Genomic DNA, 27,598 nt, shown 5'->3' with positions numbered 1-27,598 from the left:
TAAAATATGTAGCAGGTACACAAGCCAACAAAGAGGTAGTATAGTTGAAAATGGTATTGGAGGAACTCGGGCATATGGACGAAAGAAGATTTTTCTATTTTGTAACAGTTAAAGTGCTTTGCATTTGGTAAAAAATCTAGCTTTTTATTGAAAGAAAAAACACATTTGAGTTCTGTATCACTTCATTCGTGAGAAAGTGAAAGAATGAATAGTGAATACACAGAAAATTCACACCAAAGACAATCTAGCAGATTTTTTAATAAAGGCAGTCAATACTGACAAATTTGTTTGGTGTTAATCCTTCTATGGTCTGATGGAGACGTGAGCAACATGAAAAATGATAAAATAGAAAGAATGGTGTGAAGATATGATTGACTCTCTATTATATCTTCTCTATAATATCTTCAAGTGAGAGATTGTTAGATGGAGCTAGAGAGCCGCAATCTTCGACCAAAAGGATTGCGGCCCACACCCAAAAGTTGCAGCTCATTTTTGATATGAAGGAGACGAAATCCTTCACTTATCAAAGCTAGGCACCATCTCTCAGAGTTAGGCACCGAAGAGCCGAAATTGTTGATAATACGGGATCGAGTTAGCCTGTAAAAGTATCAAAGTTGATCAGAGTTTCTGATAACAAAAAAAAACAAACCAATCTCCAAACCTCATACTGAAAAGTGAGAGAAAAATATAGGGAGTTTTTTCTTATATAAAAAAGATATTGTAGCTCCAAAATTTTCCTCATGGTGGATTCTTCTACTCTTGCCGAGGGGGTTTTCCACATAAAAATTCATGTGTCCAATTTATTATGTCCACACTAGTATTAGCTGCGACCCCGCTCTATTTGGTCCCGATTTTCGAACACCCAACTCAAACCTAACCCCTAAACCCCAAATCAAAAGATTAAAGGGAGAAAGAAAAACGTGGCTTTGCTCAGTACTTGCTTCTACGGCTTTCGGCTGAAAATGGTGAAGCTAATGAAAAAGAGTGGAGGGGCCAGAGGGCTCAGATATGGAATTTTAAACTTGAGGGGGGTAAAACATTATACATTTTATCATAGGAAGAGGAAGCATAATTTTCAAATGTGAGGGGGTTGCAAGCAACTTTCCCTTAAATATTTATGAGCAGCGAGTTTAGAAGTTTGCAGCGTACGGTGATGTTATGTTGCAAACTGAATCGTTGGCAGCGTTTCATAGAGAAAGTAAGTTTGATGTCTCTTTATTAGTTCAGCTCAACATGCTCTGCATGTCCTATTCACAGTACTCCAGCACAAATTAAGTTGCTATTTCTTTTTTTATTGCATATCCTCGTCAACGATAAAAGAAAGCAAAGCAAAACATTACTCTCTATTGCAGGGAATAGCTAGCTTGAAACTTTCTAGATATGTTACTACCATGATTTCTCCTGCTTAAGCGGGATTACACCAGTTAGCATCTAACACAATCGAACTCCTACGTTTCAAACTTGCAGCAACATCTCTATTTGCGTTATCACTATGAACCAAGTATAGAAAAAAAGTTCAAAATATTTCTGTACTAAGACAAAGACCGGAGAGCGCGAACTCCACATAAAACACTTTCGGAAGTAATGCTCAGAAAATTTGCACATAATTGAAACACTGTGCTGCGGATATGCTAGCAGCTAATTCATGTACATTCATTTAAGCTCAACATAAACGATGGCTTTGTTAAAGGAAAAGGGGAGCCTGGAAATAATTTATTTAGCACGCCAATACTGGGCCCGAGTAATATTGCAGTGGCTTTGAACCTAATCGAAACATTATAAACGATGACAGGTTGAAGTAAAAGAATAGATCGGAAATAATTTACTACTAGGCCCCAAATAATATTCATAGGATTTGCACACAAATTGAAACATTATATTGCAACTATGCAAGTACCCTTTCTATACATTCATTTAAGCTAATTAATAAATATGAAAAATAACAGTGTCAAGCAAAAGGAGAGACTATAAACAATTTATTTAATGCGTCAATCCTCAGGACAACCTTCTAATACAAACTCACCTCTCTCAATTGCCGCTAATATACAAATGTTTTCTGACGCCTTGACGTGTCAACAAATTATGTACCAACTCATGATGAAGTCATTGCACCAGAAGAAGATTATTCACAGTGATATTGATATCATTGGTCCTCCGAAGATCCTGGAAAGGTAAGAAAGAACATATAAGATTTCCTCCCAAAAGTATCTGCCACCAACTTTCACAAATATTTACCTCGATGATTAATTCGTCGGGGATGTGAGGCAAAACCTCGCGAACTCTATCTACCATGTCATGTAAGTTGGGCATATTATTTCCATTTAAAGGGAGTGTGGTGTTTCGAAACCGTAAACCTGCTGTGTTGCTGTTGAATCTAAGGGAAGATGATGGCCGGGGTACAGAGGAAGAGGCTGAAGCTTGGTGAGTAGACCACAAGTTCCAAGCGGTGACATTATCTTGTGATCCCTGACCGTAGCCTTCTCTAACAGATGCGAGTTGTCTCATCATCAACTGGACTCCACTAAGTCCAACAGATCTAACTGAACTGGATGCTGCTGTGGAATCCATTCCAGTATTTGGCCAAGGAGGAACCCAACTAGACTCAAACCCTCCTCCCCTGCATTCTTTAAAAGTCAGGAGATCCAATAGAGAACCAAACAGCCGATTCTTGAAAAGGAATTTCATATCGACTTTAAAAATGAAACAGGTAGTGAATATTGTATGAGATAGATATGAAAAGGTGCTCGAAAAATTTTGAAGCCACAGCAGGAGCATTTCGTTTTTTTTTTTTTTTTTTTTTTTGCCCCTTTCCAGAATCCCCACCCACTGGCATCTCATACACATAATATTCAAATTAGTTCCTCATAATAGAGGGACTAATTTGAAATAACCAATTAGATCACCAAGTCCAACAGATCTAACTGAACTGGATGTTGCTGTGGAATCCATTCCAGTATTTGGCCAAGGAGGAACCCAACTAGACTCAAACCCTCCTCCCCTGCATTCTTTAAAAGTCAGGAGATCCAATAGAGAACCAAACAGCCGATTCTTGAAAAGTAATTTCATATCGACTTTAAAAATGAAACAGGTAGTGAATATTGTATGAGATAGATATGAAAAGGTGCTCGAAAAATTTTGAAGTCACAGCAGGAACATTTCGTCTTTTTTTTTTTTTTTTTGCCCCTCTCCAGAATCCCCACCCACTGGCACCTCATACACATAATATTAGATTTGAGGGACTAACTAGCAATCTCAATGATTTGAGGGACTAAATCAAAATATGAAAGATTAAGGGACCAATATGGGAAAACCCCTTAATACTATGCATTGAATTTGAATGAAGAATTTGGCTCTAAATCCTTCCGCAAGTGGCCAAGTTTCTCTCAAAGCATAATCAAAATAAAAATGTCAAGTGTGAGTATATAGCATGGAATCAATCAAAAAAAATAGCATAATCCCCCAGTTGTTCAGCCTGCACCAAGTTCATTTCCCAAGTTGAAATCCTAATGTAATTTAAAACCACTTGAATCCAAAGGATGATGTCAATCCTTAACTGAAATTGTGACATCAGTTGGAAATGGAGATAGGCCAAGAGCGGACAAAAGAAAGTTAAAAGAGAGGGAAGGAGAGGAGAAAATGTGCATAAAAGGAGGTTGGGGTTTAGATGTGTCGAGAATGATGAGGAAGCTTTGCCCAGATCTCCCAACTAGATCTCCTCCGTTTTCCTTAGGGCAATCGGTCACTTAGCCATAGGAAAACACCGAGAAAAGCAGTATTTGAGCAAAAGAAAAAAGCAATATACTACCGAAAAGCTAATCAAGATGTAAGACAGGAGGATTTACGTGGTTCGCCGATCGCCTACGTCCATGGGGAGATATCTGATCTTATATGAAAGATTATAAAGACGCAGTCTTTCTCACGTTCTTCAAAGACACCTGCAAGAAACCCTCCCAATCATATGAAAAGATCCTCACGAACCTAGATTTCTCTTTTCTCTTTTTCTCCACATCTTTTTACAATATGTAACTCTCTTAGCTTAATTACTCGACCCTAGACCAAGAAGACCTATATTTATAGGGTTACACCGCCAAAGCCCCGCACCAGTTGGACCAGTCAGTGCACAAGAGGATAAGAAGAGCAAGGCTGTTAGAAGCAACATTAACAAATTTTACCTGTGCTGTGTGGAGTTGAAGCTACGTTACAATGTTTGGTTGTTATCTTGTTTCTATTACATCGTCGGTTAACAATACTTTTAAGGGTAAATAGCAGAAAATATTGGTTGTTTGATAAAGGTTTCTGTAGTTAACTCCCTCTATTAATTTCTCCAAATAACCCTCCATTCCATAACATTTGGTAGATATCCTCATTTCTCACTGTTGTAATTTTAGTTTAACAGGTATGCCACTGTGCTAATGTTAGTTTACCAAATAAATCTCATAGGCTAAAGTATCCAAGTATCTTCCTATTTTTTATGTAAGAATATGGAAGCTCCAAATTGAATACATTATACATGTTGACAACTGAACATTCTGTACATCTTCACATGAATGAATATATCATTTAGGTTTGCTGATTTGCCTTGGTGCTTCATAGTTTACACTAGGGTTAAACTCCTAGGACAATAGATTAGACTCGACAGACGACTGCCTTGCAAGTTGTAATTTTGGAGATAAAAACTTATAAGTCTACAGGATTACTCAGAAGAGTAAGAGAGTTTAACATTGTTAGGGTGCGTTCGTATAGGAGTAGTTGAAGCCCTATATTGTTTCAACTACATCCAAATTTTAGCATGCATGTTTAGTTGGATGTTGTTACAAAACCAAAAGGTTGTTTTAAAATCAAATTATACGTTAAAAATAGGGGAGTTGCAGGAAAGTTCAATCTGAAGTGTTCCAACAGTAACGACTAGAATTGCATGATGTCGTAAATGCATTTGCTGTTACAGCTGGTCCAAACCATACACACATTTGGACATGTCTTTTTATTAAAGCTACAGCCTACGATATGTTTTGTTATTTTGTTTCTTCCACTACATGGCCTAATATATTTTTAAGGGGGTATTTAGAAGAAAATTCCTTATATTTTTGTTCTTGTTCCTGTTGCTATTACTAGTACTATTGCTATTGCGACTACTACAGCTACCACTATTACTACTACTACTTACCACTACGACTACTATTATTGCTACTATTACTGCTACTGTTACTACTATTATCATTTATCACCACTACCACTACCACTACTATTACTACTACTACCGTTACTACTACTACTACTGCAGCTACTATTACTACTAATAGTACTACTATTACTATTACAACTACTACTATTACTGTTACTGTTACTACTTATTTTACTATTGTTAATATTACTACTACTAATATGATTAGACTTTTATATGCGTGTATGCATGTGTATATGTACACTGTTTGGTTGCTTTATAAAAGGTGTTGTAGCAAACCACCTTCTCTATTAATTTCACCAGTTGACCTCCCTCCCATGATATTTGCCAGTATACCAATAGTGCTAATGCTAGTTAGCAGATATCCATGTTAATGTTAGTTAAGCACAGAACCCCCTGCACAAGCGATACCATGCAATAGCGCCCCTTAATTCAAGGAGGCAAAAATGATAGAACAGGAGCTGATTTCTAACTTTATGTTAGATAGGTCTATAGGGGCTATCTGAAAGAAGTGTGAGTTTATTAGAGACTACTAAAAAGAGGCGGGCGTGTTGATAAGGCATACACTCTTTAGATATAAAGCTCAAAAGTAATTGGCATTCATTCTATGGAAAACTCATAGCTAAAAAACAATGGCACTCATTCTATGGAAATCTCATATAGATAGAATATTTGATGTCAGCAAAAGAGAAAATGATCAATGTGCATGTAAATGTTTTCAACAGTCGTATCAAAAAGTATAAGCAAGTAGGGCATTCATAAAGGAGATAAAGTGCAAGGAAATTGAACCTCCACATTGCATCAGATGGGTTCTGTTGCTGATTAGGTAATAACCCCACTGGCAGAGGACGGGCATGTAGTCCCATACTAACTTCCTCAGTGAGTCGATCATTATTTATTCCCTGCACAGGGATGGAACTTGCAGAATCTGGGAAATTAGACAGAAAAAGAGGTCTTCGGCATGTGGGGCATGAGTACACATCAGCCATGCCCTGATCCAACCTAGTAAGCATGTGTGCAGAAAATGAAACGTAAGATCCCCAAAAAAAAGAATGGCATGCCTGCTACTAGTTATATAAAGAAAGTAAGAAACTATAAATCATAATGTCAGAAGTTTCTGGTTAACAAAATCAAAGAACAGAAGATGACTTTTTTAATGCAATGGTCATATTGTGTGTGCAAGTGGAAAAAGAGGACGAGACTAGTTAGATAAAGAGTAGAAATGACAAAGATGGCATGTGAACTAAACAAGGTAGCTCCTGCTAAACAAAATGTGCCATAATACATGTCAAAGAGTCTCTCACCCTCTCCTAGTCTTCACACTTAACAAAATTCTCCAGCATCCTTCCAAATAATTAGACAACGTTAGCATGCTTACAGTACATATCAGCCGATACTTCAAACATTGGTGTTTGGAGACCAAGTCCTTGATCCAAACCCCCAATCATGCTGCAAATAACTAAAAAGACCTTTGCTATCATTTTTTTACACTTCAAACTGTTAACCTCATGGTTATAAGCCTACTCCCTAATCTTGTTTTGATGATTACAAACAATTCCTAACATTGTGTGTCGAGTGCTTGCACTTGTTTTGTTAGGTAATCTACACAAATATCTTAGTCGAAGGTTGGATGGAATTGAGCTAAACGACCACATCAAATGGAGGTTGGCGGAATATCGGTATGAAGTCATTGCACATCAAGTCATATTCAAAATCAAGCTTTATCCGCAACCAAGTCAAGCTTATTGAAGATCTCATAGCTTTGGTATAATGTTTTAGGTTTATGCTTTGTGTGTTGATACTTTAAGCTCAATCATATTGAAGAACCTAAAATATGTATTCAAATATTTATTTTTCACAAATGGGAAGTTATATTTCAGAAATTCTTTCTCTAACATGTTTATCTACATGTTTAAAAACGTACCTCAAAATTTCATGATTTTTAGAGTTGATTTGCTATTTTTAATTGATTTTATAAAACCAGCTACGTAAAAATTCCAGAATCTGTCAAAACTGTCAACGGTCGACTTCATCAGTCGACTGATGACATCATCAGTCGACTGATGACATGTTTTCAGCCTATAACGGCTAGTAACGGCTAGGTTTTGTTTTTGTGAGTTTTTGTGAGTTTTTTGGAGGTTTTTTTTTTTTGGCTGGTTTAAGAGGTTATAAAAAGCCCTCAACTTTCATTGTTTCATATGGATGTTTAAGAGAGTTTCAAAACAAGTTTACAAGTGTTTAAGTTTGATTTTAAGTTTGTTTTCAAGAGGGTTTATGTGAAGAAGGTTTCACAAGAGGAGATCATTTTCGTTTGGGCCTTCAATCTTCCAATCTCTCCCTCTTGTTCATTAGAGAATTTTTTCTAAACTCAATTTTTAGCTTTATTTATATTTATTGTTGATTATTATTTCTATAAGCTAGATTTTCATATTGAGTTTAGTTTTGATTATTTCTCTTTGTTTACACACACAACCATTAAGCTTATAGTATTTTCATACATTGTATAATTTGGGTTGTGGTGAGTGACTTAGAGAGTGAGTCTACATTGTGTTCTTATCTATTGTAGAGAGCAAAACTTATATTTGAGCTTTTATTGTGAAATTCACCTTGTAATACACAAGTACACCAAGAGGAGTATGGTGAGGACGTGGTCGATACCAATAGGAGTGACGTCGGTAGTAAAACCTAGGGAGAGGTAGTAAAGTCGGGCACTTGAAGGAGGCGACACGTGAAGACCAACACTTGAAGTTGTAGATTGTGTGATTACATTGTGAGTGATTGTGAACGTTGATCGGTGAGCGTTGAGAACCGATATTGTGAGGTGTAAATATTTTTCGGGTGAGCGTCGAAAACCCGGTTGTAATAGTGGATTTCTTCCCGTGAGTGGGGAGCGGAGATGTAGGTCGGAAGGACCGAACTCCGTAATCATTAGCGTGTGTTTGAGTTTGCCTTGGCGTTATTATTTGTGCTTATCATTTGTCTCATTCTATATCGTCATTGTGTATTGCTCATTGTTTATATTGCCCTATCACATTTGCATCTTGTTTTAGTTGGCAGAAGCTACAAATGATATCGATCAGCCTGCATCGAGTCGATCTATAATTTAGTATATAATTAGATTTTGATGAAATGTGTTATCTGAAACTTTTTTCATATGTTTTCTTTGTTGGGAGTTAAAAATGATATGATTAAAATTTTTTTGTATATGCAGCTACCTCTAACTTTTAGAGGTAGCTAACTACAGTTTACGTAACTCTAAACGATAGTCAAACAGACAAAGTACAGAAAATATGTGGTCAAGAAAACTTAACTGAACTATTAATATACTTTATACTATTTACATATGCATTCTAACACATCTTAATCATTATCCTTAACAAGGCAATAGAGCTTATTAGGAAAAAAAAGAAGTTGAATAAAACAGTGTCATATGAAAGTTTTCAAACTATATGTATCTTAACATGGCAAAAACTCTGTAGATAGTACAAATTCAAGTAAGCAAATTGTAAGGTACCTTGCCCATCTTCTAGTTTTTAGGTGCTAATTACGATTTTACGCCCTGTAAGGAGACAAGTAATCTCGGCCTCTCTAGTATAAATAGCATTGGTCATATAAGGGTTGTAGCTGACCAGTTTATCAAAAAGCTTAAGTTGATTATTGTGACTTAGCACTTAAACCTCCTCAAGTGGATCTTTTAGGTCATGTAATAGTCATTTATCATAAACGCACTGTATGGATCTTAACATGGAAAGAATGTTGTAGATATAATACAATTCAAAGTCATGAGGTACCTTGTCCTTCATATCTTTTTAGGTGCTAATCTACAAACTTAACCACTGGGAGAATACTTTAAAATAATCTCAATGTCTCTAGTATTATAAATAAAATTACTCATATAAAGGTTGTCAGATGACCAATTCTAACAAATAGCTTAAGCTGATTTGATGTGAAGTAGCAATATAAGTCAAGCTGACTTGCATTTAAACCTCCTTAAGTTGGCCTTTAGGTCATGTGATAGAAATCTATCATAAAAATGACTAGCTTGGAAAGGCTAAACAAACTGGAGGTAAATATAAATAGCATATTCTAAACTATGAGGTATAAAGCCAGTCCATGAAAGACGTGATGGGTAACTATTTTTCTAATAGCTTAATCATAGGTTTAAAAACAGTCCTTGCAAGAGGGTGCTTCAAATCAATGATGGATAACTATTTCCTAATAGCATAATCATAGGCTGCGCTCTAACAATGTATATCAATTATCAAGTAAAACCAGCAGTTAAAAGGAAGGTAACATCAGAGGTACTGGTTAAGCATGGAAGATGAAAGCAGTAGCTTGTTTGGTTATTCAGTGAGATTTAAAGCAAACTAACTACACCGAAAAGATCAATTCTAGCAAGTAATCTCAAATCCAATCAGAACCTTCCATTTGCATGTACTGCTACTACTGCATGCCAAACACTTGTTAGTACTTAGTGCCCAATAAACAAGTTAAACCAACTTTAATGCTTGTCATATGTTTCACTAACTGCGAAGCAAACTTACTCTGTAGTTGGTACATTCCATTTATTCAGTTGCACAAAAGAACTCCAACAAGAAAGTGATTTTCAAGCATTCATGAATTTTGTGCAAATTCAATGAGCCATAATCTTTGACTCAAATAAGAACTGGAAATTCCTAACTGGCATGTTTCTGATGTGACTTGTTAAATAAGAAAAGAGTAGGATGATGGTTGTTTGAACAGCTATACATCCCGCAGACAATTCGATCTTTACAGGAAAGTAACCATATATGTGAGTATTAGAAACTCGGAAATAGTACTATTATTGTTCAAGGTAGGGGTGGAAACAAATCGAATTTGATCGAATATCGTTAAATTTGAATTCGACTTCGGTTTACTCCGGCGAATTCGAATTGGTGTCGAATGGGTAGAAGGTGTTCCAATTCAATCGGTATATTAACTAGATATTTGATAAATATTCACGAATATTTGTTAGCACACTTGGTTAAGGCACTTGCTTCTTGGATATGAGGTCAGGTTTTCAAATCCGATGTTGGTATATTATTTGTTTTATTTTTTTTTTACATATTGCATAATTATGTAATGATTTTTATGATATCTTACTACTAAAATTATTATATTTATATATTTAATAATTAAGTTAATACTTAATAGTTATCAATAGTAATAATAAACTAAAAATTAGTATAACGTAATAATGTAGAAGCAGGAAAATATCTCATTATAGATTTTAGACCTACATGAATTCGTTTTCTATCAAACTTCTTTAGCAACTTAAGAATGTAATCTAAGCTAAAATTTGCAAATAACTTATTTCTAATAGATATTTTGTTATGATATATATTGACACGGTAAATATCTCACGTGCAACTTTAAAAGATAAATATTATATGATAAATTAAACTTAGTGGAATAAAATGTAAAACATAAACAAATACTTAATAATCAATCGTATTGAATCTACCTTTGATTAAATTCTATTCATTTATGAGCCGAATACTAAAAAATATTCATTTACAATAAAATGAACTGTTGAGTGGAAATTGACCAACTATCTGAACGAATAATAACCAAATAGTTTATTAATTATTTGGTTCATTTCCACCCCAAGTTCTAGGTGCAATGACATAGTAAAGTTATAGTTACTGTAGTATAAGCTATCACCGGAATTTTGACATATGAAAACAATAAAAGAACAAAAATATCATAATAATTCGTCGTCAATGATAACACAGTAAAGATGTGTGAAGCTACAATGACATAGTAAAGTTATAGTTACTGTAGTATAAGCTACCACCGGATTTTGACATATGAAAACAGTAAAAGAACAAAAATATTATAATAATTTGTTGTCAATGATAACACAGTAAAGATGTGTGTAAGTCTGCAGTCCTGAGATTTATTCACGAATCAAGTTAGCAGAGACTCCAATAATTCAAGCCTTTAATTAGTTAAAGATAGCACTTCGTCATTTGACAAGTACAAAACATTAAATACCATTGCATGTAAAGCTTCCAATATGAAAACTTCACAAATGTTACCATGGAAAGAAAATTGCAAGATGCAGAAGCATACCACAATCTCAAGCACGCAAGGTGGAAAAGATGATTACAAGATAGCTTTTTAGCTCTGGCCATTGGTCCCTGCACTTTACAGAATCAATTATTTTACCCTTCAAATAGAAGAAAAAGTGTAAATATAAAGAACTAAGGAGCTTACCCTACAAATAGCACATTCATCATCAAATGCAGAAAGCTCCTCATATGTAGCATCAGGAAGTGCCCCATTAAGTGAATTCAGGGCTCCCCTCAACCTTATGTATCCTCTTATTCGCTTCACAGTAGCACCAGCAAGAGCCTATATTGTCCATAACAATACATATTACTCTCACCGTATATTTGTATGCATAAATAGATAGATATGTACATAGATATGTATATGTATATGTCTATATACATATGTAAGCATGTATGTACATAGATACATACATAAATTACGTATACATACACATGTATATCTAATATACTATATATCTAATGATAGTCCCAACAAATAAGATATTCATAGGCAAAATGAACGAGTGAAATGACAACATTTACACGAAAGTTTAGTAAAAGGACTGCATCGACAAGATGAAATGCCATGCCATGAAGCCACCATATGATCAGGTAATGACCTAGTGACATAGATAAAGTCAACATATCTAGGAGAAAACCGCAATTTCGGATCATGATACCCTTCCACTCCGATAGCGATCCTACAAACAAAACTTTCAAGTTAAACATCAGAAATTATTTAAGAAAAAATAGAAAAATGGTGCATGTATGATGATGTGTGAGGATGTATGGACTTCAAAGGAAATACTAAATAGAAGCCCTGCAAATAAAAGTTTCGGAAACATACTTTTAAGGAGGAATAACAATTTTCTGGAAATACCTTGTGAATGGACAGAAAACTTTATGTTTTTCTTTTTCTTTTTCTTTTTTCTTTTTACCCCTACATAGTCCATTGATAGACTAAATTTATCCAACTATAAACATACTTGAGAGAATAAATTAGAATCAAATTCCAGATCAAGATGGCCACCAAAAGAAGGATTTTTATCTTGATAATTTCTGCAATGTATGCATCTTTTGTCTACAAACAAAAAGTGTGCTTCCTCTTCTCTAATATTCTTCTGTTACCAGTTAGGAGAAACAATAATGCACGTTTTACTTTGAATGATATACTAATCTCAATACCAAGTCCGTAAATATAAATGCTAGACCACTGTCTTCTATGAGTAGGTTACATCATTTTTCACAGATGAATTTTTCCAGCTAAAAGACCAAGGTATTCAGACAATGTACAATAGACAGACAATTAGACTACCAGCATTATAGCAATAGCTCAATGACATAACTATTACTCTTACTAGTGGAGTATAAAGATAGATCATCCAGATTGCGATGGACATAAAACATGATGGAGATCCATCATGTTCTCATTTGCCTTTCATTTTGTTCATATGTTAATTAGCATGTTACGCTCGCCCTTATCATAACCTCTTTTCAGATAGAAGATTAGTTGCTATCTTTGTGTTTCTGAAGCTTCCACATGTTATCTAGGTTAGTTTTTGTCAGGTACATGGATTATGCTTACAGAATAGAGTGGGGAAATCAAAATAATTCAAACTTGTGAAAAAATTGAATTACCAAGAAATACCTCTTTTTTTAAGTGTTCCCTCCCAATGTCTAGACTCTCTTTCCAGGCTGAAGTTGGAATTATTAAATTATGAAACTGATTACACCAGATGGTTATTCTTAACTTGTGAATTTGGATATTCTTTCCTAATCTAAAAGCCTTGAATCTGTTAAGGATAGGTTATTTGCAATATGTAGCAATAAAGAATACCATTTAGAACATTGGGCTAATCATATCACATTGATCAGCTAAAGGATGATAAAGTTCCAGCAGTCAAATATTTTGTGATGGCTTTATAGCAATGCACCTTGTTGGCTGAGGACAATTGGGTACAAGTGATGCACTCTCTCTGAAAAGGGTTGTTCTATGCCTGATGAGAAGCAATTTAATCCCCTGGGAACTTTGTTTAGATGGTATTCATCGTGTAACACACTTCAATCATCTATAGTAACTGAAAAAGATTTACACGAACCCTTTTTTTTAGCACTAAGGAATGCTAAGGTTCTATTCTGTGGCTGTCTTCATAGCAAGCAGCAGAAGCCACTGCACATTCTTGATGAGGATACTCAGGTACATGCATTGCACTCTCTTTCAATGTATTAAATATCAACCGATATATCGCTATATAGGCCGATATATCAGTTTTGATGCCCTTCCGAGACGATATTTATAAAAAAAATAACATTTTTTTATTTTTACCACTTTTTCCGATATATCAGAAATATCGGTCGATATTTCATTATGGAAATATCAGCCGATATTGGCTAATATCCAAATACACTAAATCCTTAGTCAATCTCATATTTTTCATCCCTCTTCGTTTGGCACTCTAGCCCAAAAAAGCTAGGGGATGTGGTACGAATCTCTCTCTCCTCTCTCCACTCTCTCTTTCTCTTCTCCAATCCTCCTCTCTTGGCTCCCTCTCAACTCATCCTCAGACTCCTCTGTCTCTCTTCCTCTCTCCTCTCTCACAACTTCTCTCTCCCTTCTCTCTCTGTCTTCCTCTCTTCTCTGTTTATGTCCTTTGTGTCTGACATCTACATGTATCTAATGTCTCTAGACATTGTATATCATTATTCATGATGAAATTTTTATTTTTAGAATACATAAAATATGTTTTGATTACATATTACAATGTTATGTTACATATAAACATCATCCGATATGACACCCTGATATTTTTTACATATCCCTGATTTCTGCAATCCGTTATAAATTTTGGTCATCCGATATTTTCGATATTTTCGATATTTAATACATTGATTAGAGTTCTGTTATATGCTTGATAGAGGGCAATTTAATTCATTCAGCATTTTGTCTAGAAGCATGGTCTTCATTGCCTAAACTACTAACTGAAAGTTCTAAGCCTATCGTGCACCCCTAGTGTTATCTAAACTAGTTGCATTTATGGAAAAGTTCAAATCTGGCAAAAATACAGCAGATTTTATCACATTTATTCCATGTATCATAGCTGCAAAAAAATTAGAAAAACTTTTAAATACCTGAAGCTGATTTAAATAGGGTAAGAGAACCTAAGCAATCAGCACCGCAGTCAACTGAATGTCGTTGCCAAATCTCAATTAACTGAAATCCATGTACCATGATAGCCTACAACATAATGGTGAATCTCAGCATCATTTTGTCTTCAACAACATATACAATTTGGAATCGTTAACAGTATTCTATCAAGTGTTAGCTATGCCTCAACCCAGGAATCCTACAGCAAAAGATGATTAATATAGCTAAGAATTTCGCCAGATGATATAAACTGTTTAGTTATAAATAACCTTGACGATTAAACACTGAGTAGGTTTATAAGAACCCAACTGAAGTGGTTTTTCCTTTTCTTTTCTTCTTTATGTTTTTCTGGTAATATGCTGAAATCCGCGTAGCAAAATGGAAGGCAATCAATGGAATATTATGAGCAAAGCATCACAAGTCTATACTGCATGAGAATGCTATTACCTGCAGTGTCTCAAAAGCAATGCTAAGCGGCTCAAAGAACAGCAGCAAAAATAAGTTAGAGGTGAAAGATCTGTATATCTTCAGGCACAACCTAATCCTGCAAGTTGATAGCTTCCAGTAAGAACAGATCATAATATATGATAAGAGCTAAATTTTATAATAATAATAATGAAGGTAATTAAAATGAAACCCTTTCAAGTTTGACCTTATATTATGGAAACTCCCCGCCGTTATCTTTTGATTACAAAACCCCCACCGTTGAAAAATATTGTAAAGATCAGCATGTGCAAGGCATGTGAGTGGCAAATTCTCTGGAATACCCCTTATAATAGGTTGTTCTCCTTCCTCAAACAATTGCAAAATGCCTCCTCTCTTTTCACTTTTAACCCAAGCAAAATGATTGCAGTGAAGAGAAAACTAGTCGAAAATTAAGGTTATCTCTTCAAATCCTATGAGTTCAGTCTCTATTTTGTAATCTTTGGTTCCCCACCTGTATTTTGTTTTATGGAGAAATGGTTCTTAGTGGTTATATTTTTTTCTTTTATTTGTTCTTTTATCATAACACTATAAGTTTCCTATGGGAGAGGTCATTCTCATTTGGTTGCTACAGAACAGCTGGATGCTTGAAGCTCGCTATGTTTACTTTGTTTTGTCCCAGGAACTTTTCTATTATGATTTTAAGCATTATATTGGAGAGTTTGAGGTATGTGATTGTAAGCAATAGGATATATGATTAGCTAAGTTTAATTTGATTGACAAGTTGTAGATTATGCCTACATTTGCTAAAATTTGTAGATATTGGTTAACAATATCAAGACATCTTATTTGGCTAGGAGTAGAAAAGATCAACGGAAAGGATTAAGAATCCGGGAGTGAGGCAAGATCTATGTTAACAGGAAGAAGAAGAGGGCAATTTTGGAATATAAAAATGCATGTAGCTTGCACATGTTTTAAGTGAATATTAACAGTTCTATCAACAGCAGGGGCTTCCATAATAGGCGGCCAAACTTGAAGGGGGTTTCATAATAATTACCCTATTTATAAATTATAATGACAGGAAACATGAGAATTCATAAACATGATCCCAGCTGCAATGTCAAGAAAGAAACATCATATGAAAGAATAGTAGACATTTAGAATGAGAAATAAAGCCTGAAATCCAGAAAATGAATGAAATTCACCACAGTTCCAGGCTCAGTTACAGTCAATGTTTTCATCTTTGTGAAAATTTGATCAGGTAACTGAAAGACCGAGTCAAATGAAATTTAAGGCACCAAGGCTTATGTATAAGCAAGGAAACAATTGGCAGAACAGGCTCATGGGTTTACATGGTCAGCACATTACAATCTTCGGATAGAAAAGTTAAAACACATTACATCCATTGCACTAAACAACAAAAAAGTTTTGGGGGAACTATCTCATCCCAAGAGCACAATGTAGTTATCTACAATTTACAACAAATTGGTCATCTATAGCCAATTAAAAGGTGTAATTTATTAGCAGTATAAATAAAAAAATAAACAAAAGAAACAACTTTCAAAGACCGCTTACCACATTACCCATTTGAAGCTGCACATGTACTTGCGATCAACTAAACACAACTTAAGAAAGAATCAATTACGCTGAAAAGTTAATCTGCTTCTACATCAAGGAAGTTGAAAATAAATCTCTATTGTTTACCAATGGGAATTTATGTAAGCATGGAGAGATTTAAGTGGTTTTTAGATAGACTTCTATGCTTAGGAATATTTTATTTAAAGCCCCCCCCCCCTTCAGGTACTCTTCTCTTTATTTTTGGACTATGTACATGTTATTTATGATGGTGATGCTAGTAGTTACATACTAACGGGGATCGAGAAACTCTAAAAGTTTATACAATGATATAAAGAGATGAGAGCTTCTTCAGTCAATCTGTAGTTTCCTCAAAGTGTTTGATTTCTAGCTCTCTTTGGTTTCCTTAAGGGTTTCTCTTGTTTCACTGTTTAAATGTTATCTTAGTATGTTGTGGTTGGTGCAAGGGGGTATGAAAAAGTTGGGGTTGTTGATATTATGTATACAACCGACTTCTCATTTAATGGATGATTCTGTAATTCAACTTTGAGGTTTGATCCACTAAAAGTCTAGCCTTCTTCTTCAGCTTGTCTGTGATCAGTGACAGATCCTAACATGGTGCAAACTCTGTAGTTACTTTCCTATAACTATTTTACATGATTTTGTTGTTTTCCCATCAAAATTTACTCAAGAATTTTCTTTTTAGATCTCTTTTTCATGAGCAAGGTCTCCATAGGTTACCTAGACACTTCATCTAGGCTTCCATACCTGCACTTCCCGTATCTATGTCTGTGTTGGACACTCCTTGAACACTTCTTGAATATATACATAGACGTGTACTCAATTATATAAAACATGTTTTAGTTTTAAAAAGTTGTGATACACTTCTTGAACGTACATCAAACACTACATCTCAAATTTATGCAACTCATTCAATTCGGGACAAGTTCGTTTATGCAAATACCTAGTTCATAATAGTGATTTTAAAGGGTCGCTTGGGTATCTAGTTTAAAAACGAGCAGTTTTAAATGCATGATCTACTTAAGAAAACCAACATAAAAATCGTATAAGGATTTTAGTTCTGATAAGATGCGAATGAAAAATAATATTGATCTCATACAGATAATTAATTTTGATATGTATATATAGCCGTGTCCCCATATTCTAACTTGTATAATTTTGTTGTGTCCCATGTCCGCACGCATGTCTAAGTCCGCACCCGCACCCGCACCTGTATCCATGCAACATAGTCTCGATGTGAAATCCTTACATGTGCAAATCTCTGGTTATCTAAACTACCTACCTTGTTTACAATAGTTTTTCTGTTAGATTTCCACAACACTTCTCTATCTCTAGTCATAAACATTGATATAACCTAATCTTTTTTCTTCTTCTTCTCTTCCAAAAAGCGACCACTACTCTCGTTTTCCCCAAAGCAATAACCAACATTCTCAACTGTTGAAACAAAATTCCACAAAAATAAACATTTGAATTCCTTTGCCTTGTATTCACCAAGTAATCTCCCATTATACAATAGCCCTTCAAACTAACCTCAAAAACATGAATATGCAGTTCTACGATGTCCATATCTAGCCTGAGAACTTGCAATCTGTGAGGAATTTATCTGACTCATCTTTGTAACATGTCACTAAACTGAAGCATCAAGTATCTCAACTTATTGGCTTCCACGGTATAAAAAGTTTCAAGTTTGAACTTATATCCAAATAATTCCAAGGTCCTCTCTGATCTTAGGTTGGGTTTACTTCAGGTTTTGTTCATTTCAGTCAAATCCTAAGCTTGTATGTTCAACAGCATCTGTCATCAAGATCAGGTTCATGTCATTATTAATTTTGCATCATTTTATTATTACTTCTTATTATGTCACACACATACTGATAAAATCAATATTATCGATAGCGGATAAAATCAATATTACCGATAGCGGATAGCGTCGCGTAGCGGTGATGCATCACTAAGGCTATTTGAGGCTATTGAGGAAAAATAGCAATAAAAAACGCAAAGTCAAATAGCAGTCTAATTTAGATATGTATAAATATTCAAAAAAATTTAAAAATCTAGAAAATCTAAAAGTGCATATTTGATGATTTAAAGATATCCTAAACATAAAATGGACATGTAACCGTCACATAATACCGAAGAAGACTGGAGGTGAAGTCAAAGAGTCGTCATCTTTGAGAAGATGAGCTGAGCGATGAGAACTGTAGTAGGAGGAGCTCACAGCGAGAGGAGGTGAGAGGAAGTAATAAAGGAGGTGTCGGAGGCTATGGAAGGCAGCGGGAATAAGCCGAAAATCGTGAGAGGCAGTAGGATGCAGTCGTTACAGGTCAGGTTTAATTTTAAAAAAAATAAACCTCAAACCGCTTTTAAATAGCAGTCAAAAAACAGATTTTTTCCGCATATTTTGTCCGTAATCGCCTGCTATTCACCGCTATGACGTTCTATTAGCTGCTTTTGTAAGCAGAAAGCGCATATCCCGTAATATGTCATCGCTATTGGGCAATAGCGTAGCGGAAAGGGACCGCTAACGCGATTAGCGCTGCTGTTGCGGTGCTATTTACCGCTATTTATAACAGTGCGTAGAATCATTTCTCATTACATAGATCCTTCAAATCCCTACTACATATCCTTGTAATTCAAGGGTGTTATCTCAAACCTGATTGTCGTACATTTAGTTTTAGAATTATTTTAACATGTGTTTGATTATTATACGCTACACCTAAATTTGTAGCTCATGATGCATCACATGTAAAACTTGACAAAAAATCCAATGAGAAGAAAAACAGTTATGTATGGTTTTTTTAAGATTTAGGAAAAGGATCAATATAAGGCAATAGGATACCATGTGTTGACTTTCAAAAAAAACAAATATATTGATTAAAGATACTTAATTATGAGTAATGACATGTTACGATTCTAAAAAAGAGACACCAGTCTAATGTTTACACTTACGTGATCAAGGATACATGAATATACATGATCAAGTAGTAACAGCATGAGAACCATTGTTTTAATTATCCCCGACATTGGCTCGATATATCGTTTTACAGGGCTTGCCGTAACAGATATGGTCTCTAAATATCCTTCGCCGCTTTTTATCTATTTTGGGCGATATATCCCTGATATGGCCGATATATCAGTCGATATGTGGACCAATATATCTTTTTATATGGCTTGTCACAAAACATTATACTGTGTTTGATAATTTTTGGGCAAGACATCATGATTTCCTCATTATATCAAATGATTTTTTACCCTAAAAAAATCATACCAAATGTTGCAAAGTTGATTTGTACTTTTGATTATTTTACAAGGTTGATTAGCGATCTTAAACATATATTATTCACATTTTATATGCTTAAATTTCATTATATATGTTGAGATTAAATTTTGGTGCATTATACTATATATGCAAACATCAGTTATGACATTCCGATATTTCCCCAATATCTGCAATCCGATATGAATTTTGGCCATCTGATATTTCCCCGATATTCAATATTAAAAACCTTGATGAGAACCACAACCACATGCTATCATGAAGAATAAAAATAGTAGCTGTTTATACCTTATCTACTTATGGACAAAATTACTACGCATATAGAGAATGAGGTTTCACGTTGCATGCTTTTTGTTAATGACACTTTTCTGCTAAAGGGACAAAAGTAGGCCTAGTGTGTAGCACAAAAAATTGAACTAAAAATTGGATTATTTAGTAAAAATAAGGGTCTAATCAACTAATAACCAAGAAATATTACAGAGCTATCAGCCTATCACCCCACTACTTTGCACTGGTCAGCTATTGTAACCATGTGTTTGAAGAAGTTAATTACAAAATTCACATAATGGTTTAAGAGTAGAGGAGCTTCCTACGTACAATTGGATAATAGATTACCCATGGAATTGGACGAAATTTTTCACAAGATAGATATATGATTAACCATGCTTTTTCGGTCAAATAGAGGAAGTAAGGGGCATCAATCTCCTACACCAAAACATAGAAGTTCATGCATAAGAATTTTCAAATTCTTTAATTTAGTATAAAGTTATGGAAAATCAACTGAGAATATTTAGGAGCTAAAGGGTGCCAAGCTAGGGAAACCACATGATCATATTGAGGACCAGGGTTCAAAACTAACCTAATTTGCAGAGGAAAGAAAAAAGGATTACAAGTAACCAGACAGAATAGAGAGAGGAGTTAGCACCTCCATTATCAGCTTAAGTTAAGAGAAAAGGAACATATTGAATCCGGAAAAGAAACATTAGACAACATGATAACAACATTTGATCTGAAACATCTATGTGTGCAGAAAAAATAATGCATGCATGTTGACTTATTCAATGAAAATTACCAAAGGGTATCAGCAACTAAAACGAGCAAAAGGGAGGAAAAAACACGAAAGTATTTTGAAGGTGTTGCAGTAGGGGATGCATTTAGCCGATCAAGCCGATCTCTAGCCAATGACTGGAACATCTGTGAATCGCAGACAGGTATGCCCAATATGAATAAAGAAGTTGGTTCCTCCAAAGAAACAAGGTTTACAAGTATCAGCCAGCAAATTCAGCATACAGTACCTTTAGCGTACAGAGAATGATCAACCAACTTGACCAGAGAACTGTCTGGAAGGTATTTGGTGGCACAACTAATGGGAGAAAAAGTCCCTGTTCAGACATGTCCAATGGCACATGTAAACAAACAGCAGTTAATAATACCAAAAACTGCAAACAATAAACTAACTCAAATTTTAGTAAAAATAAATAAACAATAACCAGGTCACTTGAGAGTAAGGTCTCCTGATCAATATGGGTTTTCCAGTAAACTAATATATAGGTCTGTTCTTTTCCCTCACATCAAAGGAATTAACTAAGAACCCAAATGGTTGACCTTCCTAACATGTTGATTGTTAATAACATAAGTGTTATGCAACTTCTAGCCTCAAAAGCTTATATATGTGTTTAACTATAACAATAAGCAATAAACAAATACAAGTATTTAACTTTATTGAGCAATGTGGACCCGAACATTTCTTACCCAAAAATAAATGCATCTACCTCCAATCACATGTAAGCACTAAGTTTATAATATAGCTGTTTGATTTTTATCTTTCCAAATCAGTATCAAATTTTCCCACATCAAGTCTGCACCTTGATAGGTCAGTTTATATGTCAAATGACCACTTCTCTCAAAAGCTTAATCTACTCACTGTTGACTAACAATGTATATCGAGCAAACATAAACACTTAAAGCTTCCACTTGACCTAGAACAAAAACAAAACTAACTTGGACAGAACAGTTGGGATAAATAAAGATATCTTAAACTCCCAGTAATATGGCTTGAACCCGGAACCTTTCATGACCTAGTGCTTATATATGTATGTGTGTGTGTGTAAGAAGAGATATTTAAAACTTAACAAACAAGAACGTGAATTTAGACCTACCAGATATCTCGTACATGTATATAACAAAGATTCAACGATCTGACTGATTCACATACCTATATCTCAAATTCTCAATGTCTTCAACATTCCTTTTGTAGCTATTTATGTCATGTGGTGATATCCAAAAGCGTAAACCGTACCAAAATAACCATATCCATATTTTTATGTCAATAAGTTCAGCTAACAAATATCCTGCTTCTACAATAGACTCCCAGAAAAAATTTTGCTTAAAAAAAGAATATTAGAGCAATTAAAGAATATGGCAAAGTCAAGCTTATATCTGTTGTACAAATAATTAGCATTTTATCGGTAAATCAATAACTACAACTTTATCATCCACCTTCATGAGAAAATATAAAAGCCATATCACTTCAGCAATTCTCCATAGCTGCTTAAAATAAAATAAATATAGCATATTGCCTGCAGAATCTGAATAGCAGAATTATTGGTGTTTACAACCATAGAAGAAAGCCAAACAGATTTTACTTGCGTATCATTTTAATACATGTCAAATTAGTAGAACTGTGTGTAAGTCACAGGATATGTTATGCAAATGAAGCTGGCAATAGACTGACAATGGCAATTTAGTAGTTGTTGCGTGTGAAAATGAAGTGAGATACAATACAACTGGAGACACAGACCACTCAATTACATTACACATGCATTCATGTGCATACACTAACATGTGTGCAGTACTTCATTGTTTGATAGGAACAAGCTTCAAGCTTGTCCCTACCTACTCAGCTACATGTTTGGCCAGGATGCTCCACAGATAATTTCGATCTACACATCATAAAGTGGGCAAAAGTGATACATTGTGAAAGCTTCTAACTATTGTTCCTGTTATCCTATATTAAACTATCGCTCATTTTGTGAACATTGATAAATAAGTTAGAATTTTCAAATTACATAACCTTTTTATCTATAGACTTTACATGGTGTAGAGATCAAAATGAAAATAAATGTTGCAGAGTGCAATTGGAGTGGGACATTTTTGCAATTTGGTTAAGTGGGAACAAACTACTATGTCTGTCAAGAAATACGAAAAAGTCATGGTTTTACATATTTGCATAAAACTGGCATTTATAATATGATTGGCATCATGTGACATGATCATGGAACAAAATTGAGAACTTAACCAATATGTGTAGCTTAAATAATAATCACCTTATGAATGACATAATTAACAATACGCTCCAGAACTTTTCGGGTCTCCGCTGGATATAGCTGGACAAAGAACAGTGTCTGCATATAAGAGAGGAAACAAACGATAAAAACCAACACAAATAAAACAAATACAAGAATATACATGAGGTAACCACAAACTAAAATAAAATGCACATCTCTAGCTAGCATTTTTTTTAAATCATAATAATCATTGGCTCAATGCAGAAATCATCTCTAGCAATCAACGCCACAGAATTTAATATGTGGTAACATGTTGTTTTTGGGTACATGACGTACAAACCACATATGAAGCTTACATAAGATCTACTAATTAATGCAGAAGCATAAAGTATCAATTACTATTTTAAGTATTTTCTTGAGTAATTTAATTTTCAAGATGACATTTAATATCTTGTTTTATGTGATGTTTTGTAATTCTGTTTTGACTTCTAGGAAGTAAGTGTCTATTTTGGGTCTTTTTAATAGCAATTAACACATATTACAATTCAAAAATTATAATGAAACAAAGAAAAAAGTTATAGAAATCTAGGGTTCTTTTCCGCGTGCCAATGGAATGTCGATCTTGTGCTCCGTTGAGGGTCCGACCAAGATAAAAGGTCATTCGCTAATTAACAATCTCTGATCTTGCTGAAGATGCCAAACTCTTTTTTGGATGAAGAAATGCTAAGTAACTAAAAACTGAGAAAATTGAGTTCAAAGTATCAAGCTTCAGGTTCGCAGCCTTTCTTCTTTTCCCTTTATGTATCAAAATAAACAATCTTCACTCCTCTTATAGGCTAAAAGAGAGAGTTAGTGACCATTAATTGTGGATTAAGTGGTCTTTAACGTAAGAGATAATGGGAAGAACTATTTCTCCTTGAAAATAGCTTGAAATAGTTAATCGGAAAAGTTTGCTAATAACGTTGTGGGCGAAGTTCGCTAGAACATGGGTGAGCCACTTTCTCTAGATCATGGATCATGGGTGACGTGACCAACGTGGGTTTCTTTAGGCTAAGTTCGCTAAGGATTTTGGGCGAGCATCGCTGATAAGTTTGGATTTGACTCAGAATCCAACTCGAACATGTATCTTGACTCGGTCAACTTGAGGACGCCTTTCAACTCGACCAAGAATCAAAAATATAAATACTGACTCACCCTAACTACTTCTTCACTTTAACGAGTTGTTTTTAAATGCATTATGCAGCCAAGTTCGCATGTTTTTTGAGCGAACTTCGCTACAACCTGTTGTGGGCATATGTTTGGGCTCATTAAAAGTATTTAGCCTGTAGACTTCTACTTCTTGGATCCAAACTGAGCATTGGGCCTAGGTGGAAATATATTTAACCTTCTACAATGTCTAGTATATATGATGAAGTCTAAGGGTCATGTTTGTTTCTCTTTATATATCTTAAGAATGAAATGAAATGCAGACTTTTGGGATGGAAGGGGAAAAAGTCTATTTAGGATGTGTTCTTAGTTGGAGTGAGAAATTTCTCCTGAACAATCAAGGATGACTTGATCGCATAGAGTGGCATCCACAATTAGCAGTGTTGAGTGATGTCCACTACCTAATGTATGAGAAGACAAGACTACGATATTGGGGTTTATTATAATTGGAAAGTTAGGATTTTATTCTATCTTATTTTAGTTAGGATAATATGATTGAATCTTATTTGATATTTTAGTCTAGATGTTTGGTTAGGATGTTTCTCTATCGTATTTTTTACTTAGGGAGAATATTTGAGTTTATCAATTAGCATTAGGTTTCTTATGAGAATAGATCTTGATTTAGAAAATTTGAATTATGAAAATTCACAAGCGTGTGAGTTGTTTCTTCTCTAGAGCACGTGAAGTGCTAGTGGCATACGGTTTCTTTGGATGTGAAGTTGTCTATTAACTGTATTTTTATTTCTATATCCAAATTTCATCCCCAACTTCCAGTCTAACATTCCAATGATAACTACTCTTCATTCCCAACCACTCAACAATAAAGCCCTGCCCTCCCTCCAGTCTCCCAAAGTTTGCAATCACCCAAATTCTCTTCCAAAGCCCACGTGAAGCTTTATCCCACCAAAACTGTCATAAAACAACAAAGAGAAAAAGACGAAAAAATTATGCGAGAGAGAAAGCATCATGCTCATCTTCTCCCCCTTCTTCCTCTCACTCTTCTCTTTACTGTTTCACCAACCAAACCATAGCTTGCCCTCCTCCACCTCAATTTATCACCGACAATCGCCAATTCAATTCTCTGACAAACTTTCCGACGAGTTTCTCTTGCGCATTTATATTTCAATTTGGAGCCCTTAGTCTGGTTCGAAATTATTTGGTAGGACAAATTTTCTAAACCAACATATTTGGACTTTTATTCCCAAAAAACGACCCCATTCAAAAATAATTGCAAAAACCGACCTGGTTTCAGCCTCAGTGCTGAAATCAGGACGGTTTTTGAAAAAAATTCTCCGAAACTTCACGGGAGTTGAACTCCCGTGAAGTTTCGTAGTTCAAAAAACTTCACGGGAGTTCAACTCCCGTGAAGTTTCGGAGAGTTTCTGGTTTCAGCCTCAGCGCTGAAACCAGGTCGGTTTTTGAAAAAAACTCTCCGAAACTTCACGGGAGTTCGAGTTGAACTCCCGTGAAGTTTTTTGAACTACGAAACTTCACGGGAGTTCAACTCCCGTGAAGTTTCGGAGAATTTTTTTCAAAAACCGACCTGGTTTCAGTACTGAGGCTGAAACCAGGTCGGTTTTTGCAATTATTTTTGAATGGGGTCGTTTTTTGGGAATAAAAGTCCAAATAGGTTGGTTTAGAAAATTTGTCCAAGTTTAAGACGATCCGCAATGTAGAATACTAATATTTGAACAAAATCAACTTGAGATTGCCAAGATGTGGGTGCTTTTTGAGGAGTATAGCTGTATATGTAAGCCAGACTTGTTAGAAAGAAGACCAAAAGTTAGAGATACAAGTTATCAGAAATTAGAAGCATTGTTGATCGTCGATCAAGTTCTCCAACAAACTTTCTGACAAGTTCCCCTAACACTTTTAGACTTTAGATCAAAGACGTCAAGCCAGGTCCTCATCAATTGGTATCAAAGCTAAAAGATCCACCATTCTAGGTTCAACATAGAAATTACAACAATTCGAGGTTCAACAATTATATCCAATTTTAAACTCGAAGCCGAGTTTTCTCCAACTAGGGTTGATTTGATGCGCTACCAGTAGAAGGTTTGATTTCCGTAGGAATTTTATGTTTCTAAGGATTTGAGCTTATTATAGTTGAGATGCTTTAGTTAGGATATTCAGTTAGAAACTGTTGTTTGGTTTTATCTAATGTTAAGATTTTATTTGTTATTAGGTTTTTTGTTTTACTCTTATAAATATGTTGTACCTCGTCATTTTAAGGGAGGAACGCAAAATGCAGTCACTCCTAATGCCTCTCCATATTATCCATGCATTTCTAGCTTTCATGGCATTATTTATACGTAAGTCAGTTATTATTGAGATGATTTATCTTGGAAATAGTTACATATTGATATTTGTTTCAGTTAATTTTTTTGGTTTCAAATGAGAAAATGATCTTGATGTGTGATCATTTTAAATTGTTATCAAACCATAAATTTCCACAATATGCCCACAACAACATTGTAATATTAACTCCCATGCGATGTGCTGGTAGCAACCAGATAGTTGGTAAACATCAGATGATAGTTGGCAACGATGAGATGATAGTTGGCAACTAACTATGGCTCAGAGCTACACATTCATATCACCAATCGTGACACAGTAATAAACTTATTTTTCCCACAAAACTCAAGGCACTACAGAATGCATCTAAAACAATCAATCAATAAAGGAAGCAACTTCACCTTGAGAGAGAGCACCAAAAAGGCAAACAAATTCACAACAGAATTCACCAGCAAAGCTACGGTCACATTCGATCCCAAGACCAACTCTAGGACACGCCTCACATTCTTCAAACTGATCTCACCCCCATCAATCAATCCGTCGGCTTTAATCCCATCAACTAAAGAGAAAACCCACCACTGCAACCCTACGAAGCTCACCACCGTCGAGATCGCTGACAGGTACAAGAAATTCACCGCCATTTCATAGCAAAACCCTAGAACTGGATCAAGCGATTCGATCGATTAGAGAACGGAGCAAACCCTAGAATTAGCAATCGAATTGGGTTGGAGAAGAATGAGGCTTACGATTTCGATTGCTTGACGAGCAGGGTTTCGTGATTTCTTTTCAATCGATCGAAAATTAGGGATTTGTTCGTAAACTGGGGATTTATATTTTATTTTTGGGAAAAAAAATTAGTTAAATTTCGTGTTAAATAGGGAGTTGGAGTGGCTCCATTTTGGCTCCGCCGACTTGTTAAGATGCTCCGCGGGGTAGAGTAAGTTAAAGCGTGGTTATTGTTTGACGTTTCGCTAGCAGAGTCTAACGTTTGACCTCGGACATGCACGAGCTATGCACGTGAATATATTATACATAGCAGAGTCTAACTAATTTAGGATTTTAGAAAAAAAAAATATTCGAGAATACAATATGAAATATAGACTAGATGTT

The 27,598-nt window shown here is 35.1% G+C and overlaps 1 protein-coding gene across 2 annotated transcripts; it reads right to left on the bottom strand.

The window, feature by feature from the left end:
* LOC109839637 (E3 ubiquitin protein ligase RIN2-like) lies at positions 1,808-27,345 on the bottom strand. Of its 2 annotated transcripts, XM_020408142.1 has the most exons (13): positions 27,235-27,345; positions 26,890-27,149; positions 23,027-23,104; positions 20,996-21,082; positions 20,773-20,894; positions 14,852-14,948; positions 14,389-14,494; positions 11,803-11,960; positions 11,423-11,560; positions 11,279-11,346; positions 5,972-6,184; positions 2,236-2,617; positions 1,808-2,163 (listed from the first exon to the last, which is right to left on the bottom strand). In XM_020408142.1, the coding sequence occupies exons 2-13, from the start codon at positions 27,127-27,129 to the stop codon at positions 2,104-2,106; spliced, it is 1,749 nt and encodes a 582-aa protein (XP_020263731.1). In that variant the 5' UTR covers positions 27,130-27,149; positions 27,235-27,345; the 3' UTR covers positions 1,808-2,103. The 2 variants fall into 2 exon arrangements, with proteins under 2 accessions (XP_020263731.1, XP_020263730.1); XM_020408141.1 differs by lacking the exons at positions 1,808-2,163; positions 2,236-2,617 and adding an exon at positions 2,780-2,998.

Source organism: Asparagus officinalis, chromosome 4 (assembly GCF_001876935.1).
Source record: "Asparagus officinalis chromosome 4, Aspof.V1, whole genome shotgun sequence".
NCBI classification, from domain to species: Eukaryota; Viridiplantae; Streptophyta; class Magnoliopsida; order Asparagales; family Asparagaceae; genus Asparagus; species Asparagus officinalis.
Note: the sequence above shows the minus strand (reverse complement) of the source record. Positions and strands in the feature narration are given on the sequence as shown.

Bases quoted from the DNA above. Each gene is read 5' to 3' on its own strand.
- LOC109839637 (XM_020408142.1), bottom strand. From the start codon at position 27,129: ATGGCGGTGAATTTCTTGTACCTGTCAGCGATCTCGACGGTGGTGAGC. The intron at 21,083-23,026 runs GTGATTATTATT...ATGTCTGAACAG, and splicing joins TTAATTATGTCATTCATAAG to GGACTTTTTCTCCCATTAGT. The intron at 14,495-14,851 runs GTAATAGCATTC...ATTATGTTGTAG, and splicing joins TTGCTTTTGAGACACTGCAG to GCTATCATGGTACATGGATT.